Source organism: Trachemys scripta, chromosome 3 (genome assembly GCF_013100865.1).
Source record: "Trachemys scripta elegans isolate TJP31775 chromosome 3, CAS_Tse_1.0, whole genome shotgun sequence".
In the NCBI taxonomy this organism is placed as follows: Eukaryota; Metazoa; Chordata; order Testudines; family Emydidae; genus Trachemys; species Trachemys scripta.
Genome location: NC_048300.1, coordinates 8,575,226 through 8,602,324, shown reverse-complemented (window position 1 = coordinate 8,602,324; position 27,099 = coordinate 8,575,226). Strand labels below are relative to the sequence as shown.

The 27,099-nt window shown below is 44.9% G+C and overlaps 1 protein-coding gene across 5 annotated transcripts in view; it reads right to left on the bottom strand.

The window, feature by feature from the left end:
* The window catches only part of SHLD1 (shieldin complex subunit 1), a 69,328-nt gene that overhangs the window by 39,290 nt on the left and 2,939 nt on the right, over positions 1-27,099 (bottom strand). For 3 of the 5 annotated variants that reach the window (XM_034764087.1, XM_034764090.1, XM_034764089.1), the window contains exons 2-4: positions 26,941-26,981; positions 24,457-24,568; positions 22,786-22,958 (exon numbers count right to left, since the gene is read on the bottom strand). In XM_034764087.1, the coding sequence (XP_034619978.1) occupies positions 22,786-22,951 (166 nt within the window). In that variant the 5' untranslated portion in view covers positions 22,952-22,958; positions 24,457-24,568; positions 26,941-26,981. Of the gene's footprint in view, positions 1-22,785; positions 22,959-24,456; positions 24,569-25,153; positions 25,535-26,940; positions 26,982-27,099 lie in introns of those variants that run through there. The other 2 variants (XM_034764091.1, XM_034764086.1) reach the window with 2 other exon arrangements.

Here is a 27,099-nt window from a genome sequence, read left to right as displayed (position 1 = left end):
CCTTCCCACGCCACTAAGTGGGAGAGGGGTCCTGGCTGGCTGGAACAGGGGGTTCCCGGTATGGAAAGGAGGGGTCTTCAAGCATGCACATGGTTGAGACCCACTGCCCTTTTTCACTGGGCCCCCACAGCAGCCATTCCTCACCTTCACAATATTGTGGCTTAAAAATTAGTTCTATTTCTAATAGAACTTTACAAGCCACTTTTCAGTGATCCAGCTGATACCATTTAAACTTTGAAATATTAATGCAAGTTTAAAAGCTGCAGGAAAAGGTAACATTCATTTTATCCAGCAAGGTTACCTTGGCAATTTTATGTTTTATAATTTGCTGGCTTCTCAGCACTGATATAACCCATTTTGGGTCATTTCTGTAGAATCTGCATTGTCACGAGACTGAGAGAAGACCATAATGCAAAGCTACAGGGAGCAGCTTTATTATACAAAAAGTATAAAACGTAGGACACCTTGGCAGCCCCAGACAATGCCGTCTAACACACTAATGAGAGAATCCACCAACAGCATACCAGGAATGAATGTCAATGTAATGTGAACATTCACACTCCTACGGTGTTTTTCCTTTGGTTACTTGAATAACACAGGGATTCAGGGCATGCGTTTATTTTTTTCTTTTTAGAACGGAAAAGCAAAAGAAAACTGGGATACTGGACTAGATGGGCTTTGGATCTGATCTGGCAATTCCTGCATTCCTGTCCAGGGCCATAAAATCCCTATGGTCTACCAGGAAAAAGAAAATACAAGGAGACAGAGCAGACTGTAGTTCATGTGATAGCCTAAATTGCCCCATTTGTAAAATGGTGATAATATTTACCTGCCTCACCAGAGTGATTCGAGGGTACGGTCAGATTTGTGGAACATGCTGAAGAAGTGGTTAATTTATGAAGCATTCTGTAACTAGCACAAAAGTTCACCTTAGACCAACCCGAATGACTGGTCAAAAATTTCCCATCAAAACTGTTTTTCAATGGAAAATGGGGTTTTGAGGAAACTTGTTCTGTGGAAAGTTGATTTTTTTGACAGAGGGGTCAAAAACCCAAATGGCTAAAAACACAGCTATTCCAATTTGGATATATGCTCCAGTAGGACCACACAAGAGGTCTAGTTTAGTTGCCTAATGTCCCCATTCTCTATTGGCCAGGTTCCCCAGCCAACCTACATCTCCCATGATACACCAAGGCCAGGGAGGCCTATGATACATTGACCCTGTGAAGCAGTGTAAACCCCATACTGGCACTGAAAGATGAGCTGGAGAGTCCAATTAGGGGACCTGGTTGGGGTGGGCCAGGCCCAAGTGAAGATGAGTGCCAGCTGGGGGAGTAGCTGAGGGGTAGCATAAAGGGAGGAAGCCCAGATAAGGAGGGGCTGCAGGAAGAGAGGGGAAGAACTCTGCAGGTGTAACCCACACACCTCCTAGATGTGGTGTTCTGTCCCATCTAGTGGCACGGAGACCACTTAGAGAGAGATATAAAATGCACTAAGCTCCCGAGGTCCCAGGTTCAAGCCCACCCACTGACCACTGGGGTCTGTCGGTGTTACACAGGCACTCTCTGGTGCGAGAGAGTAGAGGAAAAGCCTAGAGGGGTGCACAGTAAACCCAGGAGAGGGCTGTGGGAGAGGCTGAGGAAGGAAAAAGCCCAGGGAGATAGCAGTGGAGTGGGAGACTGGACAGACAGACTTTGTATGCTCATTACAGGTTCCCTCTGCTAGAACCCACAGGAGCAGGAGGGCCTGTGTTCCCCTATTTGTTCCACTGGAAGAGGTGGTGAGGAAACACCCTGACAGGGGGGATGGGGAGAAGGACTATTGACTTTGGAACTAGGGCTCCAGGGAAGTATTATTCTGCATCAGAATGGGAGGACAACTCTGCTGAGCCTGGGAAGGGGGAAGAGTCTGGAGAAGAGTAAACCGGGGTGAGGAGTTACGCTGATGTGACTTTAGTTTATTAGACCCTTTGTCTCCCCCAGACAGGGTGGGACTAAATATGACCTGGCAGGAGGGAGGAGTCATGAGAAGAAGCAGACCACAGCAGGGATAGAGCAGCTGTCAGCAGAGGTTGCTGGAGAAGGAGAGCCTACTACATTACCCCTAGCCACAAGGGGTGCACCAGCAGTGAGTCCACTCTGACAGCCTCCCTCCATCAGTTTTCAAAATTTTGCACAAAAAACATTAATGGAAAATTTAGACAAAAATTTTCAACCGGGGGGGGGGGGGGGGCGGCGTAGGGGACCTTTTCTGGCACGCTGTACCTCCAATGGTTGTACAGACATGTGTCTTAAGCAAGTCTGTAAGCATTTCAATCACTTAATGGGTCAAATTCTGCTCTAATTTACGCTAGTGTAATTCCAGAGTAACTCCACTGATTGGCATGGCTGAGAGCAGAATTTGGTCCATCGTATTTTCTTTAGAACAAAGTTACCTTCTTCCATAGCCCCTGTTGATATAGGATTTACTGTAATTTGTACTGAGTGAGGTCACTTGTGCAAAGAAGAATTTGGCAGATTTGGAGGGCTGACATTTTAAAGCGATCGAGGGATTTAGACACATCCGCCATTGGAATGAATGGAAAATGCTTCTAAATCCCCTAGATGGCTTTGAAAATCTCAGAGACCTTTTAGAGTAAGAGAAAAGTTCCTGAAGGCTCTTTGAACAAAGACCAAGCTTTAGCTACAAAGACAGAGCCTAGATGAGAATAGGGGGAAATAAGCAAGGTTCTCTCAGAACGAGATCGAAAACTATCTGCCTTGACTACATTTTCCAAAGGGCTTTCTTCACTGGGTGCGAGAGAATAATTGAGATGCAAGATCAAAGCAGGCTCCTCCGTCTCAGCTGAACTTAAGGAAGGACTGTCCCTTCCAAACTGCCAAAGGCAGCAGTCAGCCTTGGAATTGCAGCATTTCCATCTCTGGCAGATCCAAGGGGGGAAAAAAAACCCTTGCAATCTTAGCTGTAACTCATATTCTCACTCAGCCTTATTTCCTTCCTGGGTCTTATTAAATCTCCAGGCATTCATTCAAAAGCTCCTTGTAATGAAGGGGTTTTAGTTTCAAACAGTCACTGCTATTACTAATATATGCATTTAACCCTTCCGGGCTGTAGCAGGGTAACATGAAAATCCAGCCCAGTTTATACTGGGACATCGGAAGGGGCCAGTATGGCAAGAATGTAGGGAGGGGACTCTTGTTGACTTTCCTGCCAAAAGGAGGGGTGGGACTAGAGGGGATGCTGGGTGAGGCCTACAAACACTAGATTCACACAAGGAAAGAAACTTTCCTCCCCGGCAGGAGCTGCCCTCCCCTGGGTCACTGTCCCCTTTGTACGGCTGCATTACCCTATGTAAAACGCCAGGCACACCAACAGCACTGGCACATAGGGCCAAGTTGCTCCCTCTGCCAGATCTCTGCTTGGTGGGGAAGGAAAATGGACAAGGGGGAAAGCCACTTCTGTGACATCATTTACCCCCCGTTTTTCTAATCTCACGGGCTTGGTGGGATGCTCCTTACAGCATCATCCCCCTTCTGGTCCCATAGGAAATCTGCGTGGGGGGAAACCACGATGCTGACCCCATCAGCATGAACTTACTCTGGTTTTGCACTGCAGAATGCCCCCAGCCCCTTGAAGTAGACTTCCAGCTCCAGCAGCCAGAACTGTAGCCCCAAGCAGCATAGAACAGAACCTCTGTCCATCCCTGTATCTCAGCAAGCCTTGGGGATCTCCAAATAACACAATGCCGTTGGGTGGGTCATCGGCCACAAGGATTGAATCCTGGACTCTCTGGACCTAAAAGCAGGAGCCTGTACAGCCTGAGCTAAAAAGACCCAGATCTATGAGCTAGAGCAGATTCATAAACCTCCTTGTGGTCCTGCCATGAGAGGGGGACAGAGCAAACCTGGGCTACACCGGGGCATGGGGACCAAATTTTCTGATACCTCTGAACACCTTGCTGGCAGAAGGGGACAATGGAAATTCCACCAGCCCTGTCCCCTAGCTGGGAGTTGTGTGCACAGAGAACACTATGGCCCTATGTTTGTAAAGCACGTTTTAGATGCCTGGATGGAAGATGCATGAAAAATATTTACTAACAGGGATACATGGGTGTTGGAAAACAATTACATAAAAAGTTACATAGGAAATCAGCATCTAAAATGTAACGTAGCTGTAGAGGAGAGGATATATTTCAGCTAAAGCAACCTGTATCCTGCCTAAGGTGCTTGATCGAGATGGAACTTCTATCCATGCTCAGTGTACATGGAAAATATTTCCTATAATCATTGTTTTTACATTATAATAATTGTTTTAAATTATTTTTTTACCCAGAAAAAAAATGAAATATTGAAAGAAGTAGACAGCATCTAAATAACATTGACGATTGTTCCTTAAGTTACTTGGTTTTGTAAATAATATCTAATTAGTTTTGATTCATTTTATTATTGAGGTTTTTTAACTTCTACAGTAGGACATTGTAGTAGAGATTTTAATTTCCTGTTTCCCTTCCCCGAATTCTATGTTTCCATCCCATCTAGCTCCTTTATATTGATGCTTGAACTCTTTACCTCAAGCAACAGTATTGCTGAAGGATAAGGAGCCATGTTACCAATCGGATTTCTTAGAGAAAAGTCTCCCTGCAAGAACATCCTGTCCTTTAGATTATAATCACATGAAGTAAATGGCTTTCTTGGTTCCCACTCATCAGCACTTGGATGAGGAGCTGCTGGCTAATGCTGTACCCAGGCGAGATTGAGGTGACGTTGCTAGGGAGACAAAACACTTCAAAAGATTTGCCTCTTTTATCAAATCCACCACAATTTGGGAGCATCTGCTCCAGGATAGTTCACTTGGCCCTCAGCCTCGGGGTCCTTTAGGCCTCCTCATTGTAACCAGGTGCCCAAGTAATTCTGGCAGCAAAAATACACTTGTTTCCACCTGCAACCAGCCACAATATGGCACCTTATCTTACCAGATACACCAGGCTATGGGGATCCAGGCACTCGGGCTTCCAGTTCTGGTTGTTGTGACTCATATCTAGAAAGAAAGCCACACATCCTGGAAGAGTCTCCAGATGGTTCAAAACACCAATAACAATCTGGACAGACTTTGGATAAAACGTATTAGGGTCACGCTCTAGAAGAAACAGAATCAACTACATTTACTAAGCCAAATCATTGCCTTATGTGAAGAAATAATAACCAACTAGGGATATAGGCCTTGCCCTGAGGAGTTTATAATCCAATTAAAATGATTTAAAAACAAAAACAACTTGCAGACAAGGGTCCTGATGCTGCATAGGGGATCAGTGTGGGTGGGCCCTTCCATCTGCAGAGAGTCCCGTTGAGTTCAGTTGATTCTCTGCTCCTTTTCTCAGAGGTAAATTCCCTTCTGGGATCTACCATACTCCAAAGGCCAGCCAGGCCTGATCAGAAGAGGAAATTTGCAATCCCTTTACTTCAGATTATTAGAATCACAGGATGTTCAGCATAGACAAAAAAGGACATGGGCAGTGTGGAAATGCAGTGCAAAGGGAAAAGGAATAAAACATTTAAAATACAGCCTAAAAAGCAGAACTATAGTAGGAACTTCCTACTCTAAACACAAAATAAGAATTCTATTTATAAAATGGTGTAACCCAGGGAACAGTTTCTAATGCTGCTCCAGGGCAGGGACTGCCTCTTTGGCCATTTCTGTACTGCGTGTGAGGAGGTGGTGTTGCACCTGAAGAGCTACAGCAATGCAATCCCCCAGCATTTTACTGTCATTAATTATCAGTGTTGCAATAGCATCTAGGAGTCCTTGTCATGGACCAGTACTCTGTCGTGCGAGGGACTCGACAAACACAGAACAAAAGGATGATCATACATGCACTGCACTGATATAAGACCAAACTCTTGGGAGATGGATACTAAATTCTTGAGGCCTTCTTACGTTCTCCGTTGCCTTCTGTAATATCTAACAACGGTGGGTCAAGGAGACATGACCATACTGGTCTGAGGACTTTATGTATACTGCAAACTCATGCATCAATCTTCTGTAAACAAACATCTTTAACTGCTTTAATGTTCCTGCCCTATTACTTTCCATCTCCACTAGTGCTCTGGAGGTGGGAGAGCAGCCCATAAAGAACTGAACAAAGTCATGTTCTCCATCATTTATTTACAGTATTTATTCCTCCTTACACAGACAGCCAGTGCTCACTCACCGGTCTGGAGAGATAAACTAATGTTGGCATATACTTGTACAAAATCACCTCACAGCCACATTAAAAGCAATCACCATAATGGAATCACGGCAGTCTAAATTACATTAGGGTGCTGCAATTGTACTGTGTGGGACAAACACAGATAGGTTATAATGAGAGGTGCTGGAGTGACAGGTCAAATAAATATAAAGAAGAAATGGCCCGAAGGGTCTGTTGAACCCATACTGTGATGCAAAATAAGATTAAAAGATCCAAAACATGCCCAATGGCAGACACAGTGCTGTGTACCTATTGCAGGGTAGAAAAATTGGCAGTATATATACATATCTACTGTACCCCAGCTCCTGGCATTGCATGCAGGTGTCCTCTGTGTTGTCAACCTCAAGCATTCAAAAAAATCATGAGTCAGATCCACGAAAAATCAGGAGATTTGGGTTTTTTAAATACAATAAATTGCAGGTCTTTGTATTTGCCTTCTGGTTTTGGAGCCTTTAACGGTCACATTTTTCAGCTTTTCTTTGCAACCCTGAGGGCTAGAAGTATATATACCTCGACCCCAATATAACGCGACCCGGTATAACACGAATTCGGATACAACGCGGTAAAGCAGTGCTCCGGGGGGGCGGGGCTGTGCACTCCAGCAGATCAAAGCAAGTTCGATATAACGCGGTTTTACCTATAACGTGGTAAGATTTTTTGGTTCCCGAGGACAGCGTTCTATCGGGGTAGAGGTGTATATATAAAATAAATTGTGAGAATTGTAGCTTTAATCACATAACTCCTGGAGCTGGGCTTTAAGAAACTCCACACACACACACACCCCCACACACACAAACATTGTGAGTGTCACAACAAAATCACAAGATTTGGCCACACCGTATCCTAAAAGCTTCTAGGAGCGTTTGCACAGGATTTACTTTCTTTTTTCAATGAACTCTAACTGCAGTTTTATATCTTGACACTTTATGGAGACAATTAATTCCCACTATGGGACATTCACTAATCCTTTCGCTCCCTACTAATCGCGATCTCATAGATTTTCTTCTTTCTCCGCCTCACTTTTATGGTCGTTTGACCTTTTTCCAGCATTAAAGGATTTTCTTCATATATTAACTCTGCCATTTCAGAATTCATACCCTCTATCTAAATATTCATAACCCAGAGCTACCTGCAACAGATCCACTTTTGAAAATATGACAAACAGCATATACCAAAGGCTAGAATTGAACTGAATACCAGTCGCAAACTCAGATAAGACACAATCCACGTTTTGTTGAAAATGCCTTATTCAGTGCAGCAGGTCTTTAAAAGCAAAGACAATGAAACTGTGGTGTTTCCTTAAACACAAAATAAATAATAGTTGATAACTTAGGAACCAGCTCAGAGATGCAAAACAAATACAAAATAGTACAGTGCCAGAGACAAATTATATCTAGGATTTCCAGTGTATATTTTTTGGCAAACTATGTAAATAGATACATGCTATTTTGAGAGCCCTCTAGTGGAAGTTCCCACACCCAGAAGCCATAACAGGAAGGTTGATGTGTTTGGAAAATCGATGAAGTGTGAACAAAAGGGTAGAGTTGGAGACAAGACAGTGAAAACTGCAAAGGAAAGGAATTCTGCAGGGAAAGGGAAAAGATAGCAGAAAAAATGACCCCGATAGGCAGAGTTATAGAAAAGGAAAACAGCAAAGACTTGGAATCCTATCTGCAGTGGTTGGCATACTAAAGGACTGTTCCCCCTGTCAGTTACATCACTAGCAACCAACAGTGTTCCTAGTAGTAAGAGATCTCCAAGCTTATGGGTTTCTAAAGACCTTAGAAACGCTCAGCAAAGTCAATGGAAGTACTTCCACTGTCTTCAATCATGGCCCAACAGACAAAATCAAACGTTGAGCTCATTGGGATGTTCACGAGCTACTTTGACCCAAATCATAGATTCTGTTCAGTGTTTCTGATTTCGATGCCAAAATTGGAAAGAAGATCAAGTGCCTTCATATTCCATGGTGCATGAATTACAACTGGTATAAACCAGCATTGCTCCATTGAAATCAATTAAGTGTACAAGAACCTGTTAATCAATGGAGCTATGCTGACTCATGCTAACTGGGGATTTGGCTCACAAGTTGCAAATTATGAGTGTGGAATGTTTATCAGTGAAGCTCCCAGAAACAGAAGTGTGTGTAGATTGCTAAGCAAAATTAGTCCAAAAACAGTTATCTAGAAAAAGAGACTAGACTTACCAGTCTGCCCAAGGAAAATTCTTTGGCACCGGTAGGGAAAAATCACCATGCAACCTGGTGTGGATAGGATACAGTGAAACCAAAAACTTTTGCTAAAAATCCTTTAGCAATGGAGGCCCAAGATATGCTCTTATGATATGTGAGACCTAAATGATTCAATAAGGCCCCTGGACTCTAGGGCACTCTGGAAATTGGACAATATATACCTCCAGACCAGTGGCACCGCTCTGGGCACCCGCATGGCCCCACAATATGCCAACATTTTTATGGCTGACCTGGAACAACGCTTCCTCAGCTCTCATCCACTCATGCCCCTTCTCTATCTATGCTACATTGATGACGACATCATTATCTGGACCCATGGGAAGGAGACTCTGGAAGAATTCCACCACGATTTCAACAGCTTCCACCCCACTATCAACCTCAGACTGGACCAATCTACAAGGGAGGTCCACTTCTTAGACACCACGGTACAAATAAGTGACGGTCACGTTAACAACATCCTATACCGAAAACCCACCGACTGCTATGCCTACCTTCATGCCTCCAGCTTCCACCCCGGACACACCACACGATCCATCGTCTACAGCCAAGCGCTGAGGTACAACCGCATCTGTTCCAACCCCTCAGACAGAGACCAACACCTACAAGATCTTCATCAACCATTCTCAAAACTACGATACCCGCATGAGGAAATAAGGAAACAAATAAACAGAGCCAGACATGTACCCAGAAGCCTCCTGCTGCAAGACAAGCCCAAGAAATAAACCAACAGAACTCCACTGGCCATCACCTACATTCCTCAGCTAAAACCTCTCCAATGCATTATCAGCGATCTACAACCCATCCTGGACAATGATCCCTCACTTTCACAGACCTTGGGAGGCAGGCCAGTCCTCGCCCATAGACAACCGGCCAACCTTAAGCATATTCTCACCAGCAACCACACACCGCACCATAGTCACTCTAACTCAGGAACCAGTCCATGCAACAAACCTTGATGCCAACTCTGCCCACATATCTACACCAGCGACACGATCACAGGACCTAACCAGATCAGCCACAACATCACCAGTTCATTCACTTGCACGTCCACCAATGTAATATATGCCATCATGTGCCAGCAATGCCCCTCTGCTATGTACATCAGCCAAACTGGACAATCCCTACGTAAAGGGATAAATGGACAAGTCAGATATTAGGAATGGCAATATACAAAAACCTGTAGGAGAATACTTCAACCTCCCTGGCCACACACTAGCAGATGTAAAGGTAGCCATCCTGCAACAAAAAAAATTCAGGACCAGACTCCAAAGAGAAACTGCTGCACTTCAGTTCATTTGCAAATTTGACACCATCAGATCAGGATTAAACAAAGACTGTGAATGGCTAGCCAACTCCAAAAGCAGTTTCTCCTCCCTTGGTGTTCACACCTCAACTGCTAGAAGGGGGGGGGGGGGCTTATCCTCCCTGATTGAACTAACCTCATTATCTCTAGACTGATTCTTGTCTGCATATTTATACCTGTCTCTGGAAATTTCCACCACATGCGTCTGATGAAGTGGGTATTCACCCATGAAAGCTCGTGCTCCAATACTTCTGTTAGTCTATAAGGTGCCACAGGACTCTTTGTCGCTTTTTACTGGAAATTGTGTCACCTTCATTTAAATTTTAAAGTTTGTGTTTTACTGAATTCATTATTGAAATGACTATTACATCCAATACTGAACCTCTGCCCTGTGTTATTTATTCTGGTGATAAATTCCATTTATTTCACGCTGTCCCACGTTTTCAGCTGCCCACGTGTTGCAGAGTTTTGCACTGACAGTGCATGACTCGCAATTCATGGATTCTAAATACAACCAGAATCTGAACCAGGGCTTTGTCACATCCTTAAAAACTAGTGTGAACATTACATTGTACTAGCCTAGACCATGAGAGTATTTACTACTCCTATTCCCAACCCCACATCCTATCATCTTTCCTCTGGCCAAGGAGGGCTTGATAAAGAGCCAACAAAGTGCTTTAAGAAGTTGGCCAAAGAGTTCATCAGAGAAAGGTGCGGATATTTGTATTCCAGTAGCACCCAGAGATCCCATTCTGCTAGGTGCTGTTCAGCCAAACCGAGACTCTCTGCGGCAGGGACTAACTTCACAAAGCACAGGGAGGGGACGAGACACCTTATCCGCTAGGCTACAGCCCACGCTCAAGAGTCTCCTTTCTACTGGGCTCTCCTCATCCAGCCCCCTTTCCCCTCAGGAGCAGGGAAATCAAGCTAGTGGGCCCCACAGGGAGATCCATTTACATTAGCCTGATATGCTGCTAGGGGGCAGTCAACCTTCTTTTAAATCACTGACCATCCATTTAGCAGCCCCCAAAAAGTATCCTCAGGAAGGGGATGCTTGTGACAGACACACCGTCAAAGATGTAAGTGGCCCGATTCTCCATTCTGGGTCACCTGTTCTGTCATAGCTCAACTGAAATCAGTGGAGCTGCACCAGCATAACATCAGTGTCACTGAGTGAAGACTCAGGCCCAGGAAACCACTGAAGCAGCTGTCCTCGCTGGGACACCATCTTGTAATGCTTTTTTGTGGGGTGGAGAAACAGGAGGAAGAGACAGAAGGTGTCTCTGTGAAAGCAGCCGGCAGACATCTTCCTCCTGTTGGATGTACAGCACAATTCCAGCAGCACAGCACAACTGCAGGTCCGTAAACGTCGTTAATCCCTGCTGTAGCTCAGTAAAAAACACGCCCCCTTTCAAAATCAGAGCCGGGGCATGCACAGAGGATGGAAAGGTACAAAGCTAAGTTACAGGGGCGGGGGGCTACTGCGAGTTCATCTTCATACCAGGCTGTGAGCCTTGCCCCTGGGCTCAGAGGCAGAGCACAGGAGGATTTCGGCTTTCGATCATTCAGTAGCTGGGCTAAGATTGGAGCTGGTCGGGAGCCACAATTTCTGTTCCATGGAAATTCCGACATTGCACAGTTTGCACCGGGGACTGCAGTGACTGGGTTTTTATAACCCCAATGCTACAATCTAACTATAAACACACACAAAACATGCTCTTCTAGAGTACGAATTCTCTGCCACACCTCTCTTCACATCCAAAGGAAATGATGAATGCAAAATCAAGAGCTTTCAGTTTATTGGCTAGGCTCTCATTATCGGGAATGACATGACTGTTGTGACTCAGTAACAGTCTGGTTCCGGGTTCGCCCTTACTCCGGGATGGGAGGGGAATAGTCTGAGCCAGCTATGCGGCTGGCCCGGATTACCTCCCTTAGCACAAAAGCACAACTGCACTGGCTGCTGCGACAGAATGGCAGAGAAAAGGCTCCACACACTTCTCACCCTTGTGTGGAAAGAAGAGCTGATGCCCACAATGCAGGGAATCCGTGCCAAGGAACAAAGGGGATTCTTACACCTATTTACTCCCATGCATAGGAGCAGAATGCAGGTGACAATCTGGCCCGACTGGAGCAGACCATTGGCCCCAAAATATGTATTTGAAAATCAGAGCCACAAAAGGCCAAATGAAGCACTCTGCAGGAGGCCAAGGGGCTGATCCCACATTCCTGTTGCATCCAAAACTCTTACTGGCTTCAGTGGGAGTTCGGAGTGTGCAAGGAATTAATTAGGCAGATATATCTAGCACAGTCCTCCTGTGCCATTAGAATATAAAGTCTGTGTTTAGTACTTGGAAACCGATTCATTTTCCTGGAGTGGGATCACGGGCGGTTTGAATGCAGTAAGTGCCCAGTCCTGGGAGGAGCCGAGCCCCCCAACCCCCCGTGAAATTAAATGGGAACTGTGGGTGCTCAGCAACCTTACTGGATTGGGCTCCATGGGCCTGATCCAGATCCAATGTCAAGAGGAAGGATAGTCAAAGAAAAATCTTTGGAACCCGCTCTTTCTAAATCTCCTTCTCACTTCTAAAAACAATCCATGGCGGCTTTTCCTCCTTAGACTGCATCTAGAATAAGAGATCTGCTTCTCTTCCTCTGGGTTTATTTTTAGTTGAATGTTCTGTAGAACACATTCTTGAAAAATTAATTACAGATGGCTACAGGGACACGCCACCCTCCATCTAGCTGGCGATCTCAGGTTTTCTGTGTCGCACGGCTTAATTTACTTGTATTAATTTTATATAAGCCACGATTTAGCTTTGCTACTTCATTTAATATTTCATGCAATTGCACCACTTTGCTAACAGACACTACAAAACAAAACTGTCTAGAGCGTCCACGGCTGTGAAGCCCATGTGGCTTCATTAATCTCGTCATAGCAATGCTAATTTACTCCAGCTGAGGATCCGGCCCATTGTACCAAGGTGTGTACATACACATTAAGATTTGAAATATTTCAGAATCACTCCAACGAGCTTTGAAGAGGGAGATTTTTTTTTTTTTAAATTGTACCTGAGGGATGCTTTGGTCGAGGATGGAGTGAGTGCACTGGGAATAAACATAATAATGATTAATTGGAAGCACAATTTCACATCAAGCCTGAAACCTGAAAATCAACACACTCATCTTAAAACAAAAACAGAAAACCCCCCAGCTGTGTGAGTATCTTCTTTTTCCTGGAAAACGACTAAAACTACCACCTCAACAAGGGATCAAACACGGACGTAAGGAATAGCCAGAGATCTAATGAATTCTAAAAATTCTGAAGGAATTTTGACTCTCATGCTTCAGAATTTAAGCCAGCCTCTGACTAGCAGAAATCAGGCTGAGACCTAATGCGGGGGGGGAGGGCAGATTATCCCACATCTGCCTACTGGAGAGGATACTTATACTTTTCTCTGGAGAATTAGATGCTGGTCGCTGTCAGAGACAGACTATGGACCAGATGGACCTTGGGGCTGATCCAGTCTGTACCACATGGAACATAGCACTTGCCAGATTAGAGTCCATGCTCCCAACTCCACTCCGACTGTGTCCGAGAACCCACCTGCAACAACGTAAGGACCTACAATTGCAGTCCCCAATTTTAAAAACGGGTGGAAAAAAAATCAATAAAAACGGAAAATGAAGGGTAGCAGGTGAGGCGAAGGGGAGGGGGTGCCTGGTACTCCCAGGATGCAGCGGGTGGGCCCAGGGGGCGGGGGGTGTAACCTGCAATATAGCGGTGGAGGAAGGCATCTCCCTGCAGGCCTGCTGCTACTGCAGTTGGGCAGTTTTGGCTGCCAGGACAAGGCTCTTTTCCTGTCTCACCCCCCACGGTGCAGAGAAAGCGGATGGGGCTGTGCTCAGGAGGGGAACAGAAGGCTGCCCCTCAGCCATACAGCCCCTTGCTGACCCCCTGCAGCACAGCTCCATTTGCTTCGCCTGTAAAAAATTCCCAGGTACAAAAAAGCCAAAATCTGGAGGGGAGGAGGGGGAACAGTGAAACCCAAATCCTGGCTTTTTCAAAATCCAGAATTTTTCAGATGGGGAAAAAAAAAAAAATCAGCAAATCCCAGTAATGAACGGCCTTACAACAGCGCTAATCACCAGACATTCTTCATATTCAAAGGCTTGGCCCAGTTCAGGGGGGCCAAGTCATGTCTACACTCAAACAACATAATCAAGCTCTGTAGCAGTGGTTTTCAACCTTTTTTCATTTGGGGACCCCTACAAAGTTTTGAATGGAGATGGGGGCTCCGTTGGAAATCTTAGGGACAGTCTGCGGACCCCCAGGGGTCCACAGGTTGAAAACCACGGTTCTAAAGCATTGTCGTTCTCACTGGATCTGCTGACACGGCTGTAATGTAGACACAGACTAAAACTCTATTCCAAAACCCACAAAAATACTTCACCGGCATTTGACAGGAACAACATTATGTAGAAAACTACATACTATAAGCTAAGCAGTGAACAATCAAGTCTCCTCTGGCAAAATTTCCAGATCAGGATCTTTGGCTGGAGTAAACTGATGTAGCTCCACTGAGATCAGTTGAGCTCCACAGATTTGCAACAGCTGAGGATCTGGGCCTTCTGGCAGAAATGTATAGATGTTAATTTTCCTCCTCCACCACCAGTACCTGAAGTTTAATTGTACCTCCATTTGATACATTTCTAATAGATCAGAAGTCAGTAATATTGATCACTAGAGGGCAGCAGAAATCAAACTACCATTCCTTAACTTAGTATTCTAAACGCTAACATCCGATACTGGGTTATTTCACTTAGGAGTTGTCTTTTTTTTTTTTCATAAGAGTACAAAGTGTATGTATATAAATCCCTCCCGATCAAGCCAAACATCAGAACGTGCGTGGCAGGCAGATATTTTGATTATTATTTTTTATTAATTTTTGCATGCACAAGTGTGCATCTACCTTTGCACACAGTAACAATGATTGTGCAGATGCATGGGCATTTAGGCTTCTAAATTCCCATTTGCACATCTAAGCTCTGCATGGAACTGTGGCAACTGTGCATGTAAATGGGCCTCCTATTTTAGCTAAAATTTGGCTCTGCATGGATAACATGACTGGAGAAAACCTGTTTTAGACTTACAGGGTATGTACAGACTCATCTAATGAGCTTTTATATAAAGCCTGTGGTCTTTGACATGACACTTCCTCCTTAATGAATGCAGCGAGTTAAAACGTGTTCTAGAAGTTCCATTTCTCCTGGTAGTTAGGTAACCAAGCTGGGTTTTTCTTTAATGTACAGGATAAAGAATGAATACATTGAATTTTATATTGCCATGAACTTCTGAGTGGCCTCTCAAGGGCTAGCACTGACCCTCGTGGCTTGACGATATTAAAAAGTACACCCTGTTCCTTTAATGTTCAACATTCCACAACAGCACGCGTGCATAACCCAAGTACAAGAAAAAAACGACAGCATGTAAAACCATTTCTTCTCATCACATACATGACACAGCTCTACTGGAAAAGATGGAAGAGGCTCTTAAAAGGCAAAGAGAGCAGTAAACAGAACAGTTAGGGACTAATCAGAATAAATATGCATCGATATGGGCATGTTTCATTTCAGATACTAATTAAAAAAATATCGTAACCAGTGCAAAACAGAGCAGGGAGAGGCGGGTAACTGAAGGGTGCTGTCTCCACAGTTATTTTTAGCGTGGTCGCATGAGCCTGAGTCTGTGGACCTGGTCTTGGAACTGACTGCTGCAGGCTGTGTAGACATACCCGGGGTGGGCAGGGAGGGAAGCATCTGGGGTAGCCTGTGAAGGGTCTTGTTCCCAGGAACAGCTTTCAGATTCTCAGCCTTCTTACATCACAGGGTGCATCTGTGCATAGGGCCAGAGCCTCAGCATGTGTCCAACTACACTGCTCCTCTGAAGCCAAATTTAAACCAGATGATGATCCAGCCCTTAAGACTCTTTTGGACTCTGACCTCAGCTCCGGTCACATCACCAACATTCCCCTTCTTCCTCCCCTTCTTAATTCCCTCCTCTCCTACTCCCTTGCTCCACTGACATCATCTCTTCCCTACAATGTCTCCTTTCCTTTCCACCTTTTTCCCACCTACCCACCCCACCCCTCCAAAGTCATCACTTGTAACAATTTTCATAAACCCTCCACAGAATGAATTAGAGATGAATAAGGCTACCGTTTTGTCACCGAGGTCGCGGAAGTCACGGAATCCGTGACTTCCAAAGACCTCCGTGACTTCAGCTCTGGTGGCTGGGAGTTGCAGGGTCCTGCCACCTCCAGCAGCAGGGAGCTGCAAGGTACCCCCATCGCCTGAGGCAGCAGACCCCCACGCTCTCAGCCGCCATGGGCAGCAGGATACCCCACAGCTCCCAGCCACCGCAGGTAGGGAGGGGTACCCCGCAGCTCCCCAGCCGCTGCCATAGGGAAAGAGGGGGACTCCTGCAGCGGATGGCTGCCGTGAGGGGCAGGGGGAGCCCTGCAGCTCCCCACTGCGGTGGTGGCAAGGGGATTCCCACAGTTCCCTGCCGCTAAGAAGGGGGCAGGGGGACCCCGCAGCTCCACTCCATCGCTGGAGGCAGAGGGACTCTGGAGCTCTGAGCCCCCATGGGTGGTGGGAGCCCCAGAGCTCCCAGCCACCCTACAGCTGCCCGGTCCCTTCCCACTTTGTCATGGCTATTTTTAGTAAAAGTCAGGGACAGGTCATGGGCTTCCATGAATTTTTCTTTATTGCCCGTGACCTGTCCGTGACTTTTACTAAAAATAGCCATGACAAAATCTTAGCCTTAGAGAGGAGCCAACTTTCCCCATGATCCTTCGCTTGGATGCTGTATCCCCTTTCTCGCACCCTTTATTTTTTAAGACTGCAGGGCTCTTAAGGGCAAGATCCATGTCTTCCTCTGTGTCCGAACAGCACTTAGCACATGCTGGATGCTACCATAATGCAGACAACAGCAGCAAATAAAGGAACAGAATATAGGTTTCGTTAAAAAAAAACAAACCTCAGCAAAATCGAAATATGAATTTAAATATTTTAAGACCTTTTTAGAAACTTGAAATGATAAAACAATTTGCCTGGATTTAAAACAATCCCCAACAAAGCCAGTATCCCAAACCCTGCTAGGATACGAGTAATGCAGATTAGAAATGTTATAAACACAGTCATTTCGTTTTCTTTTCTGAGCCGAGCAAAAAAAAAAAAAAAAAAGCAAAAAAAGATGCAAAGTACAATTTTCATCAGCTTTAATATTCTAAGGTCCATTGCTGTATAAACAAGGAAATTTTGAGAGTGTGTGTTTAAATATGCTCTTTCTGATCTACCAATGTCCCTTTAACTTCATTACAAAATTCAGTTTACTGCTGGCTATGCTGTATCTTTGTTACAGCAGGAGAATGCTGCTAATGAATCATAAATCACTAATTCGCACGTACTTTAGTGTTTATTACCATTTCCATGCGACTGGGAGCACTGTTTTGTTGATTCAACAGTCTAATGGAGTTACCCAACTACTATGATGCAACATTTCCCTTCCAACAAAATGATATATCCTCCCTCTGTTATACACACTTTTAATTGTTCCTAGGTTACACTAAGGATACATAAATATTTATTCGCGATGCCTGAAGGCTGAATGACATGCCTTCTGGTCAATATCAATCCAGGACAGGAGGAATGCCAGAAAAATATTACTTTGTCTCCATCTACATCTCCACTAAGAAAAGTTGTTATGTCTGAGAGACAGTGACTCCTGCTGGCTGTACTTCTGTGTGCCGAAAAATTAACATTGGAGCAAGCGAGACCACTGTCCTTGTCAAACTACAAATGGCATTTAAAACAGAGTTCGAAAAATTACCTGTCATTCCCACTGCCTAAACCATAGGAGCCGATCTCCAAGTCGAAACGCTTTATAGTACAGGTTAGAACAAATCGCTGCTCTGAACTTCAATCTTACAAGCTGGCGTGCTACCACCGCTTATCATGCTGATCAATATGCTCTCATTGTTTCCTTCCGCTCCCCTCTCTGTCTGTATCCATCTGTTGTCTCTTGTCTCATACTTAGATGGTAAGCTCACTGGGGCAGTGACCATCTTTTTGTTCTGTGTTTGTACAGCACCTAACACAGTGGGGTCATGGTCCATGACTGGGGCCCCTAGGTGCCACTGCAATACAAATAAATAATAAGTCGTCGTCACTGGAACACTTTTCACTATTTCATGAGGGGAGGAAACAAGAGCTAGGATTGTAACTCTAAGATTCTTTGGTATGATTTAATTCTCTAAGAAAGTTCCCCTTAGATGTAGGGTTTGGTTTTCAGTGCAGTTATGTTTTCTGTAGCCAAGATGACTGAGGGTACGACTACATTGCAAAAAAACCAACCAACCAAACCCCGATTCAGGGCTGAAAGTAGCAGTGTAGACATTCCTGCTTGGGCTGAACACCAGGCTATGAAACCCGGCGAGGGGGGTTGGTCTCAGAGCCTGGGCTCCAGGCTGAGCGGGAACATCTGTACTGCTATTTTTAGCCCCGGTGTACTGCAAACCTATAGCGCTCAAGTCAGTTGACTCGGGCTCTGAGACTTGCTGCTGCGGGTTGTTTTTCTGCAGTGCTGACTTACAAAGGACTTATGTAAGCCTAAACAACCTAGATTAGAAAGCAGAGTCTCCTTTTGAAACGTTAATGATTTTATAGATGTGCACAGGTGAATGTGCATGTAAAACGTTGATGCTGTTCCATACAGCAGGCACCCAGATATTTGGAGCAGCATTGTTTTATATAGACGCAATTGTATAGAAAACGACACTCAAATAAGTATTTGTTTAGATTGCAAGTTCTTCGGATCAGGGCTGTCTTATTATGTGTAGTCAGTGTCCATCACTGTTTGGCTCTAGTCAGCGCTTCTAGGTGCAATTGTCATGTGAATAAAAGAAGAAGAATCTGGGGCCTGATCTTTCATTCTCTGCAAAACCCAAAGCACCCACTGAAGTCAGCGGGTGTTGTACGTGAACAAAGATGCGGGATCTGGCCTCTACTGCCGAAAAACACAACATGAAGTTTCACGTTTGAGCAGTTTGTCTTTTCATGTGTCATGGCTGGCTGATTAGCTGTAAACTCCATGCTCCTCAAACCAGTCTCAGGACTGCAGAGTAATCACACGTTCCTCCTACACCCCAACATTAATCACCAACACAATTAACTCAAATAGCACCAACCCTTGCTGGAGAAGAATAGGACCTGAGCAAATAGCTCATGATACACACACCCATCACAGGGATTGCCCACAAATCCCAGCACTTGTGGATACACCTATAAAGGCTTACAGAAAACCTGTGACACACTCTGTCTAAAACAAACCAACCCCAGCCTATCACATTGTCAGAGGAATTCCTCTGTTAAAGCCAAGAGAGATTCATTTGGCATATTTTCACTAGCAACAAGGAAATACATCATGACACTATGACGCACAAGTGGACACTTTACCATTACCAAGATCTGAAGTTAATCAAGGCTCAAATTAGAACAGGAATATTGATTGGACAAATCTACTATAACCACTAGGTCACGTAGCCTCCTCCAGTGCTCCTACTGTCAACAGACAAAACACAGCAATGGCTGGAATCCCTGTCACAGATGAATGCTATTTTACCTGAGACAAAATCCTGGAATTGTCAGACTGGAAACTGAAGGAAACTGCCCAGGCCTCATATGCTAGTAACACCACAGTAGGCTAGGTTCATTGGGTGCTTATCCTCTGTCTGTGCAATATAGTGAGCGATCAGTAGGGTGCTGATGTCTAAATGTTACCATCCCTGGTAGTTTGCTCAGCCCATAAGCAAGTATCTTGTGTCAGGAACACGAGGAAGAGGAGTTAAACACCTCCTTTTAACTATTTAAATCTCCAAAGTGAACAGAAATTTCACAGGGATTTTGCTAAAGCTTTGCCTGCAAACAGAAGAAATATTTTTTTTCTTTTAAAAAAGTATTTGCAAACCTCTTTGCAAATGACTTCCCAACCTTATCTAGTTTTATTTTAATCCAGGCTTTTTAATCCAACTGCCACAAGCCTTCGTAACCCTTGGTGCATCAGGACTGAATAGGTGATGAAAGTGGGGAGGTTGGATTTAAAATTCCAGAAAGGAGCGAAGGCTAAATACAAACATATCCAGCTTTGCCCCGTGTGTCACTCCTGCTGATGATGACAGCAGCAGCAAAAGCCGCGCACAAAGGAAGACTGTTCTAGTGGGTCTTAAATCAAAAAATTATTTTAACTGGAAATATTTAAAAGTAGCAAACAACATAGTAGCACCACTTAGTTCACAAGTAAAGCGATTCCCCCGTCACAAACTTCCCCTCACAAACTTTTAAGTCGGAGGGGATGGGTTGGGGGGAACCTGGATCACATGAATCAATAACGTCAGGCTGGATCACATGATGTAATATATTACTGCCCATTCTTCTGACACCAGCATCTTGTTCTAACATCAGTGCTCCCCTTCCGCCGCAACATGGCAACTGACACGGGCTGGCAAGTTGGCTTCGCAGTGGTGGAGAAAACAGTGAGATGAATCTGGGGATAGTCTATGCGGGTCAAAAAATGGGTTTGCTGTTTTTTTCCGCTGTGGAAAATTTCAACTTTTCAGCAAGAAAACTGAAAACCAAAAATTCTCAGCCAAATAATGAAGAGAAAACTGAAATTTTTGATTCAGAAATGTTGCCATGCTGCCCCATGGTAGTTGTAATTCAGGTACCTCATAACACCATTCTTCTTTATGGGCTGGGCTCCCTGGCTGGACTACATCTCCCATGATGCACCACATTCTCCCTTCTTGCTGAGATGCCACAGTGCATCACAGCAATCACATAGCCACAGTGCATCATGAGACATTTAGTCCCTTGGGGAGCTTGGCACATAGAGGCGAATGGGACATTACATACCCAAAAAGTACAACCAACTCCCATTAATAGGGTTACCATACGTCCGTTTTTTCCCAGACATGTCCGGCTTTTTGGTAATCAACCCCCCGTCCAGGGGGAATTGCCAAAAAGCCGAACATGTCCGGGAAAATACCAGCCGAGCACTTCCCCTCCTGGGCTCCGGTGGCGCAGAATCCGGAGGCACGGGGGCTGCCCGAAGCTGGTAGCGCTCGGACAGCTCGGCTCTTAAACAGAGCTGAAGACTCAGGGGAGGAGCACAGCAGCCGGATCCCGGGAGGGGAAGTGCCCGGCCGGGGGCGCAGGGTCCGGAGGCATAGGGGCTGCCCGAAGCCTGAGCGCTACCGGCTTCACGGTTTGCCAGGCAGCCTCCAGACCCTATGCCTCCAGCTGGGCGCTTCCCCTCCCAGGCTCCAGCTGCGCTGGGGAAGCGCCGGCCAGGGGCGCAGGGTCTGGGGGCTGCCCAGCAAACCGTGAAGCCGGTAGCGCTTGGGCAGCCCTTTTCGCGTGGCTGGGAGGGAGGAGGGGGAGTTAGGGCAGGGACTTTGGGGAAGGGGCGGAGTTGGGGCAGGGCCAGGGGTTGGAAAGGGGGCGGGGCCAGGGCCCCGTGGAGTGTCCTCTTTTTTATTTTTTAAATATGGTAACCCTACCCATTAAGGCACAACGGCTGTATTTCAAAATAAAAATTTCCAGCCAAAATCAAAAATTTTTGGATTTTGGATATTTGGGTTTTTTTTATGAAAAAAGTCTAAATTTTCTGTGGAAAGCCGACACTTTTTGTTGAAAATTTAATTTAGGTCAAAACCCAATTTCCCATTGAAAAACAGCTTTGACAGAAAATTTTCAACGAGGCTTCAAGAGCTAAAGGTAACCAGAGCCCCAGGCAGAGAGCAAATTCTCCTGCTGCTCACATAGCTCCAATCCCATAATCTTGTATAACCAAAACCAAGACCACCACATAGCCTGTCTTCTCCTGACTGAACATCTGCACCCCTGTTAAGAACTTGGAAGATTGTGTGTAACAGAGCCACCTAGTGACACCTACGATAACTATATTAATATTGTATTTTAATGCACCCTCTCAAAGGCACTCCGACCACTGTAGAATAATTCATCCCTACAAAACACACAAAGGTAGTGGAAACTGGCCAGAGTTGCTCTCAGAAAGTACAAGCAGAACAATACCTGTATACATATCACCTCCATAACAGTTACATTAAATGAACTTTCAGGTTGTAAAGTCACATGTTCAAAAATTAGAAAAAGTCCAGAATTAAAGTTGTTGATACAATCTCAATTCAGCTCCCTTGTGGATAAATACAACAGTGCAGCTTAGAAAGTGGGAACTGGCCCAAAGCTCAGTTTCTTGACCATTTTTGGAGAAATCCCCCCTCTCTAAGAAACAAAACAAGGCAAGAAAGTTAACCATTGTCTCCTAGTTGCTGAGCATAATCAGATCCCACAGCAAGCTTATTACTAATCCACAAGGAATGCAGCACCCAGCCTTTCAGTTGCCTGTTTCTATAACCTTTTATAAACAGAACACTTGTTCTGCACCGGTTTAATGAGGACACATGTTGCAGATGGGGGAATGGAAGGTAGAAGGATTTGCAGAGTAGATGTTGCCTTGCTTGTTGTAATTGTACAAAGCAATGTTTTTCCTGATGCCTATGAGTGCTTTAGGATTGTTTCTGTTGGCTGGCCTCAGGTAACTCCCTCCTCCATGAGCACAGTGACACCAGAAAGCAGCAACCCTCTCGACTGCTCTCACATGTATTGGCAATCCATAGCGCACTTTGTATTTACTAGGAAGCACAGAATCATATTGCACTTCCAATAAGCCACACTTTGCACTAAGACAGATGCCCTTGCATCGAACTTCAGCAAGCTGTTTGCTGCTCATTCAAACAACACTCTGCCTGAAGCAATAAATATTGACCCAACAGGTCTATGTCTAAAGGAAGTGAGTGTGTGTATGAACAGGAATATTTACATTCATTGTTTAGTATTTACCTAAGCATGCTGATGAGGCAAAAGTATCCACAGAACTACAAGGCTCGTCACTGGTCCCAGTGCTGTGTTCAAGCAGGAAGCTGTCTGTTATATCATAAGCAGAGGGAAGGTCCAGTATGCTGCTGTCCTCTGAGGGGTGGCTCGATGCTGTTTCATCTCCCTCCATGGCCCCACTGCAGTGAAGACACAACTGTTACTGAGATCCAAATTTCAGAGTAGCAGCCATGTTAAAAAAAACCAAGGAGTCCTTGTTGCACCTTAGAGACTAACAAATTTATTTGGGCATAAACTTTCGTGGGCTAAAACCCATTTCATCAGATGCATGCAGTGGAAAAGACAGTAGGAAGATATATATAAACACAGAGAACATGAAAAAATGGGTGTTGCCATACCAACTATAACGAGACTAATCAATTAAGGTGGGCTATTATCAGTAGGAGAAAAAAAAACTTTTGTAGTGATAATCAGGATGGCCCATTTCCAACAGTTGACAAGAAGGTGTGAGTAACAGTAGGGGGGGGAAATTAGCATGGGGAAATAGTTTTACTTTGTGTAATGACTCATCCACTCCCAGTCTTTGTTCAAGCCTAATTTAATGGTGTCCAGTTTGCAAATTAATTCCAATTCAGCAGTTTCTCATTGGAGTCTGTTTTTGAAGTTTTTTTGTTGGAGTATGGCAACTTTTAGGTCTGTAATTGAGTGACCAGGGAGGTTGAAGTGTTCTCAGACTGGTTTTTGAATGTTTTAATTCTTGACGTCTGATTTGTGTCCAAATGCTATTTTGTAGCATGAAAACCCAAAGGAAAGCAAACTCCGAAGAGCTCTTCTGGTCATGCTCTTTATCATCACACAACAAAATTCTGGTTTCAGCATTTAGTCATTGATTAAACTAAGGGAGAGTGGGTCTAAGAAGAGGAAGGCGGCATGAAAGAAGTAGATTTTGCTGTTCTTGGGCAGAGGGGATAACTTGGAAGTCTAAGCATCAAGGCTGACATACCTGGACTCCCTGGAAACACATGGAGTCCAGGAAAATACTGAGGCAAGTGCTAAACACAGAGCACATGACCCGAGTTAGACTGCTCATGTAGTTAAAATTAAGGACATGCTTGGAGCCCTTTTTCCAGATTGAGGCCTCTAGCAGCAGCTGGGTCAGTTCATCCCTTCATTCTCCTTACACAGATAAACTGAAGGCGCCGCAGCTCACTGGTGGACGGGAGGGTGTCTGCTCGACATGGACATTAATACTCCTATGCTACATGTCAAAACACTGGAACTATGCCTAGGAATCCCTGGCCAAAATTCCATCTCTGCACCACGTGCCGTGCACCACACTTTAGCTATCCTCCACCCTAGTCATATTAGTTACAAGTAGAGCTTCCAACAGTCTAGTTGCTGTACAGGCATAAAAGAATGCAGTCGCTTATGCTCTTCAAGACACAGCAAAAAGAGGGAAGGGAGGGCAAAGGGGAAAAACACACAAGCTAGGTGGTGATTGGCCACATCCTTATAACACCATAATGGATTTCTAGAAGTTGTACAGCCAGTCTCCAGTTAACTTGCTTCCAGGCCTTTAGTGGAGAGGCTGATCTCAGAGGAAAAGTGATGGTGTGACTGAACCTGTGAGTTCTCAGATGCACAAGAGGGGGACACATCATTTCATTTGCATCATACCTGTGAATGGATCACTGATGATTGAGTAACCCTTTGGGCAGTAAACAGGTTGCCAGTGTTTGTGATCATCTGTCACACAGCTTTCCCTTCTAGGAAGTCTGTCAGCTGCAGCCTTTTGAAATGAAAAACAGGTCATTAGATTCCTTGCATTAGCTGATCATACTGCCAGAATGGTATGACCTTCAACAAGTGTGTGTCACTTGAAGTCAACACATTCCCCACTGTTTGTCAGGACTGACACAGGAGTGGATCTTCCCTGGGAAATAAAAACAGCACATTTATGAAATAATTTCCTTCAATCTTTTTACAGTGAGACCGGCCTCATTGAGAAGTTAACACCCTCCATACTTGTAGTGCTAGGTTGATGCCATGTGAGCTCTCATTTATTCAAAAACTTTGAAGCAGGGAACTAAAAATCAAACGGCCTCCTTACTTAGCCCATGCCCACATGTGCTAGGGAAACAGCCGTTCATTCACACCTACCCAGTATGCTCTGTTGCTGCCATTCTGAAGCCAGCAGAGTGTTATAACACCTGTTTGTGCCATACCAAGGCTTTCCAGGAAATATAATCTAGGAAGAGGATATGATCTAGCGTTCAGAGCTGGCACCAGACTCAGGAGACCTGGGTTCTATTTTCCACTCAGCCAATAAACTCACTGTCACTGGCAACCATATTTTCAAGGATTGGCCACTTACTGGCAACGTCTCAATTTGAGACAACTTCGTCCTGAGCATCTGCAGCTCCCATTGACTTCAATTGGAGATGTGGGTGCTCAAAACTTCTGAAAAATGAAGGCCAAGGTGTTTCGAGTCAGGAACCAAAAATCTGAAACCTGCAAACAAAGTACTGAAAATTGCGGCCTTCGTGCCGCTGAAACTCGGTTTCCCCATCTGTAAAAAGGTGATGATAATGCACGCCTACCTTAGTAACGCACGCACAGATCCTATGATCCAAGGTGCTATATTAACCCCAAATATCATTATTCCTAATTTTACTTGGAAGACAGACCAAGTTGGAGATCAGACTTTTTGAATCCAAGCACAACCCGGTTAGAACAAGTTCTCAGTATATGATCGAAAAATAATGAATAGTAAACAAACCAAAAACTGGACTAGCCACCTCACAAAACATAGGCCAAGATTTTCAAAGGGAGCTAATGTTTTTAGGTGTCCAACTAGAAACCCCTTAAAGGGACCTGTTTGCTGAAATCTCCTCTCTCACAATCAAGCTCCTTTAAGGTATCTCAAGTTGGACACCTAAAATCACAAGTCACTTACAAAAATTTGGACCATCACACCAGCCCCAATGACTGTACAAATCTAAACTTAATGTATGACAAACAAGAGGAGAGGAAACGAAAGACAAGGGCAACAATAATAAGATGAGGAAGTATGTCATGGACCTGTCTGGACTTTGAGGAGGGATCTGAATGAGAGGGAAGTGACTTGGGAAGGGCAATCCAGACATAAAGGCAGAAGGCACAGAGACGTTCGTGCTAGGCGATAAAGCAGGTATAGATGGGTGGAAATGCAAAAAGAAACTCAGTGAAAGGAGCACGCAGGGTCTGTGTGATGCAGGGCTGGGGCATTCAAGATGGACAGAGGAGGCTGAAGTAGGTATCCAAAAGATCTCATGGGGGGAGACTGGAGCAGTGAAGTAGGATGATTAGATACCAGTGATTTCACCTCGGTGAAGAGTTGTTTGAAATGTTATGGAGGGAAAAGCTCCAGGATTTGGAGACAACCTGGGTGGGAGAGGAGAAGGAGGAGTTGAAGGTGGCCCCCAGGTTATAGGTCTGGTGGAGTCAGAAGCCATGATGCAGAACGGAGATAGGGGAGAGAATTTGGAAGAAATTAGGAGCTTGGTTATGAGATGAGGGCGAGCGATCCAAAATGAAACCGTGAGAGACACAAGGTGAACCCTCGGTGCTAAATTCAGAGCAGAGAAGTATATGTGAGTGTCATTAGCATTGAAGTGGTCGTTAAACCCATGCAAGTGGAGGAGGTCACCCAAGAACACCACGGCCAGGGCCATGAGCACAGCCGTGAAGGGATTCTGATAGCACGTGGGAGCTGAGAGGAGAAAGAGCTGCCAAAGAAGCCCTGGAAAGGGTGGCCAAAGAGGCAGGAAGAGACCCAGAAGCTCCGTGAAACCAGGGACAAGTGGAATTCGAGGACGCAGGAATGATCAACTTTGTCAAAGGCAGAGGAAAGTGCAAGGGAGGAGGTGGTCTGGGACAGACCTGAGATTTAGCCAGGAAGAGATTGGTCAAGACTTTGAGAGCAGTTTCTATGGGGCTTTGCACTTCCACAACTTGACCTGAAGTCAGGGCAGAGCTGGGAGGTGCTGAGCACACTGCAGGATGCAAAGGCCCCAAGGTGGATGTTTCAAAGTTCAGCTGTTTCTCTGTTATTCCCACAAAACAGAAGGAAATAGGAGAATCATACATTTTTCCCATAGTAAAAAAATATATATCATTTACCTCCTCATAACTCTGAAGTCACTGCCAGGATTTTGCTCAAACTAAGAAAGACAGAAAGAAAGGAAATTCCAATACCAAAGAGGAATATTTCAGAACATTATGAGCATGTGAATACAGAGGTTAATACAGAAACTGTTATCACTTCAGTGGAGCTGAGAG